The sequence below is a fragment of the Bidens hawaiensis genome, unplaced genomic scaffold, assembly GCF_021521415.1.
Source record: "Bidens hawaiensis isolate Kalapana, Puna unplaced genomic scaffold, B.hawaiensis_p1.1 tig00049640_1, whole genome shotgun sequence".
Taxonomy (NCBI): domain Eukaryota; kingdom Viridiplantae; phylum Streptophyta; class Magnoliopsida; order Asterales; family Asteraceae; genus Bidens; species Bidens hawaiensis.
This window is the reverse complement of record NW_027498875.1, coordinates 80,315-84,644: the sequence shown is the minus strand read 5'-3', so window position 1 is coordinate 84,644 and position 4,330 is coordinate 80,315. Positions and strand designations below refer to the sequence as shown.

The 4,330-nt window shown below is 37.6% G+C and overlaps 1 protein-coding gene across 1 annotated transcript; it reads left to right on the top strand.

Annotated features, from left to right (window-relative positions):
* The first annotated feature begins 229 nt into the window (after window positions 1-229).
* LOC143598092 (uncharacterized) lies at window positions 230-2,755 on the top strand. Its single transcript, XM_077076403.1, has one exon. It carries the CDS (start codon window positions 230-232, stop codon window positions 2,753-2,755), a length of 2,526 nt encoding a protein of 841 aa, XP_076932518.1.
* The last annotated feature ends 1,575 nt before the right edge of the window (window positions 2,756-4,330 follow it).

Genomic DNA, 4,330 nt, shown 5'->3' with positions numbered 1-4,330 from the left:
TTTATTAAATGTCAGTAACAACTTGGAGATAATCTTACTGCCTCTTTAATCTAAAATCTTTGAGACGTCTGGAGCTTTACGCACATACTCAACCATTCAGGTACCAATTCTTTTCTTTAACAATATTATATATTGTAATTGTTATTTAATAATAGGCCTACTAATAGCGTGGTATTAACTTAGCCCAAATATATATATAAAAGTTCAGAATATTGAACCAGTTATGACAATGGGTAAGAGTTGGATAAAGTTGAGGAATCGCAATTCTCCGGATTTCTTAAACGGTGTTCGCAACTTTATAGAAATTGCCCAGAACCATGTTGACAGTCAAGGCAAAGCGTTTTGCCCGTGCAGACGATGTTGCAATGGGATACGACATGATTTGAAAACAGTAAAAAACCACATACATGAGAGTGGGTTTCTACCATCGTACCAGACATGGCATTATCACGGTGAGATACATCCTCGGGCTGCAGAGACAACGTCCCTTTTTTCTCAAAGAACCCGTACTTCAGTAACAAACAATGAGATGTTTGATTTAGTTGATGATATCATGGAGGAGCAACATGCATGTACTCCACCAACAGATAATGGAGTTGGGTTAGACCCAGAATTCGATGAATTGTTCAAGGAGCTGAATACCGAGTTCTACCCTGGTTGTACTTGGATATCTTCTCTAAACTCTCTAGCAAAATTAATGCATATTAAAGTCATCAACAAATGGACAGATAGTTCGTTTGACCAACTTCTAGAGTTTTTAAGATTTGCTCTCCCAAAAGAAAATAAGGTTCCAACCTCACACTATGAAGCTAAGAAGAAGCTGAGTAAGATTGGGTTAGGGTATGAAAAAATTCATGCTTGCATTAATGATTGCGCTCTGTTTTGGAAGGAGAATGCCGAGATGGAAAACTGCCCTGTTTGTAACGCGAGTAGATGGGTTGACAAAAACACAAAGGGGAAGAAAATAGCACAAAAAGTGTTGCGCTACTTTCCTTTAACTTCCATGCTTCGAAGGATGTATAGTTCTAGACTCATAGCAAAAGACATGATATGGCATAATACTGGACGTTCAACGGATGGTATGATGCGTCATCCGGTTGATGGGAAGGCATGGCAAGAATTTGACAAAAAATATCCTGAATTTGCCCAAGAACCTAGGAACGTTCGTCTAGGTTTGGCTGCTGATGGGTTTAATCCGTTTGGTAACATGAGTCAGGGTTATAGTATGTGGCCAGTTGTGTTGACGACTTATAATACACCACCGTGGTTATGTATGAAAGAGTCTTCTTTCATGCTGACTTTGCTAATTCCAGGTCCTAAATCACCTGGAAAAGACATTGATGTTTCCCTAAGGCCTTTAGTGGATGAGTTGAAAATGTTATGGGAGGAAGGAGTTCAAATGAAAGATTCGTCAACCAACACTTTATTCAAGATGCGTGCTGCACTATTGTGGACTATCAACGATTACCCCGCTCGTAGCAGCTTGTCCGGATGGAGTGGTCAAGGGTATAAAGCATGCGCTACTGGTAACGAAGACACGCCCTCATGCCCCATAAAAAGTAAAATCGCTTTTGTTGGTCACAGACGATTCTTGAGCAAGCAACATAAATGGAGGCAAGATTTGTCGTTTGATGGCAAAACAGAGACAAGAAATCCTCCTAGACGGTTGACTAATGCAAAAATATTAGGACAACTAGATCGTCTCCCTGATCGTGTTTTGGGGAAACATCCTAACCATGGAGGGGTGAAAAGAAAGCGTGCCTCGTCAGAGTTGAATTGGACTAAACGAAGTATCTTCTTTGAGCTAGAGTATTGGTCTTCTCTCCTTTTAAAACACAATCTTGATGTTATGCACGTAGAGAAAATTGTGGCAGAGAGCTTGCTGGGTACTCTGCTGATGAATGAAAAATCAAAAGACACGCATAAAGCAAGAGAAGACTTAGAAAATATGGGTATTCGAGAAAATTTATGGCTAACAACGAATAAAAGAAACAAGGTCGACCAACCGCATGCTCCTTACTCTTTCATAGCTGATGAACGAGAACATTTTTGTGAGTTCATTAGAGGAGTGAGATTTCCTGATGGTTTTGGATCCAACTTTAAAAATAAGGTGCTTTCAAATAATTCAAATATAATTGGGTTAAAATCTCATGATTATCACATACTCATGCAACGATTGCTACCAATAGCAGTTCGGGCAGGTCTGCCTACAAATGTTTCAACAGCAATCACTAACCTTTGCACCTTGTTTCAAAAAATATGTGCGCGATCATTAGATGTGAAAGATATGCATAAACAAGAAAAAAATGTGGTAAATATATTATGCAATTTGGAATTGATATATCCTCCAGCATTTTTTGACATAATGGTTCATCTAGTTCTTCATTTGCCTCAAGAAGCTATTCTTGGTGGTCCCGTGTATATGAGATGGATGTATCCTTTCGAAAGATACATGAAAAAGCTAAAAGCATATGTCAGAAACAAAGCAAGGCCTGAAGGATCAATAGCAGAAGGTTATGTTGCAGATGAAGCATTGACATTTTGCTCTATGTATCTTGAGGGTATCCAAACCAAATCTAACCATCCTGGTAGAAATGTGGATGCTAATATTCCAAAGAGGCAGTTGCATGTGTTTTCATCTCAATGTCGACCAATGTCTAAGGCGAAAATCATTGACCGTTTTGAAGAGGCTAGGGAATCATTACATTATTTTGTATTGAACAACTGCCATGAAATTGAAGACTACAAATCGTAAGGTTTTCGGGTTTTTTCATTTTTACTTTAGCTATCATGCTAAACTAATTTAAACTTTGTGTTCCTTATCCAGAAAATTTAAAGCTGAATTTCCTCAACGCGACATGAAAACAGAATTTTCCTCATGGTTTAGATGTAAAGCAGATACATCTACATCTTCGTCTACTGACTATGCAAATGAATTATTAGCATTGGCCTATGGTCCAACGAGAGCATGTTCTTACGATGCTTGCATAGTCAATGGAGTTAGATTTGTGGTACATAACCGTGATAACCGACACACTACTCAGAACAGTGGTGTCGTTTCAATAGGAGAAGATGGTACTCTATTCTATGTTCAATTAGAACAGATCATAGAGTTGAAGTATCTAAATAAATACTCGGTTGTACTATTTCGTTGTAAATGGTTCGACACGTCAGGTAAAAGACTAATTAAGAAAAACAATACTGTTGTTATCGACATCAGTCGTGAATGGTTTATTGGTAATGAATGGTATGACGATCAGCAATATATATTAGCGACACAAGCTAAACAAGTCTTTTATCTACAAGATCCTTCTCAAAGAAGCGACAATTGGAGGGTTGTGGAAGACATTCACCATCGAAAACTTTGGGATCATCCAAGTATGAGTACTGTTAATGAGATAGATATATTGCATGACACTCAATCGTCTGATTACAACTTAGTAGTCGACCCAGGCTTTGATGAAGATTTTACTGAAGATGAAAATTTCATTGATGATAATGGTGACACAATAACTATTGCTCCGGTTGTGGATGATGACAATTTTATTGATGAAGACGAAGAAGAGGACGAAGAAGAAGACGAAGAAGAAGACGAAGACGAAGACACATACCTTTTAGATGAGGAAGACGATCTTATAATAGACACATGCTATTCTAGTGATGATTCCGATTGAATGCATGTATATAAGTTATTCATGTTAAATTGTGAATATATATTTAGAATGTTTATTATATCTTTATAACATGTATTTGTTTATGTGAAAGGAATGGCAGATGTTGCACATGGACACGAGGGGGGGGGGGGATGGTGGGAGTCAGGACCCCAATAGGAATCAAAATACAATCTCTAGCATTTGCGAGTCTTGTAAGTTTTTCAATCTAATTATATGTCCTCGTATATTGAATATTTTTTCTAGTTTGCTAACTTTTCTATTTCATGTATAAATATGTAGCCCAAGCCAAAAGAAAGCGTGGACCAGGGAGAAATATAAAGTCACATAATAAAAGTCAACAAAACGAGGGTGAGCCACTTCCCCTTGAAGTTGTTAAAGGGGCACACCAATATAAGTTTGTTGGATCGAATGCCTCGGATTTTGTAAGATTGATCTCCAACACTATTCTAGCACGAGTTCCTTTGCATTATGAAAATTGGCAGGCTGTTCCAGATGAGGATAAAAATAATCTTTATCCCGAACTTTTCGTAAGGCCTCCATGTGTAATTAATTATATATTTGTATTTCAATTTTGTAACTTTTACATACTTTCCAATTATTTGTTTTTTACAGGATTTCTTTGATCTCAACAAATTTAAAGATGGCGATCCCATCAG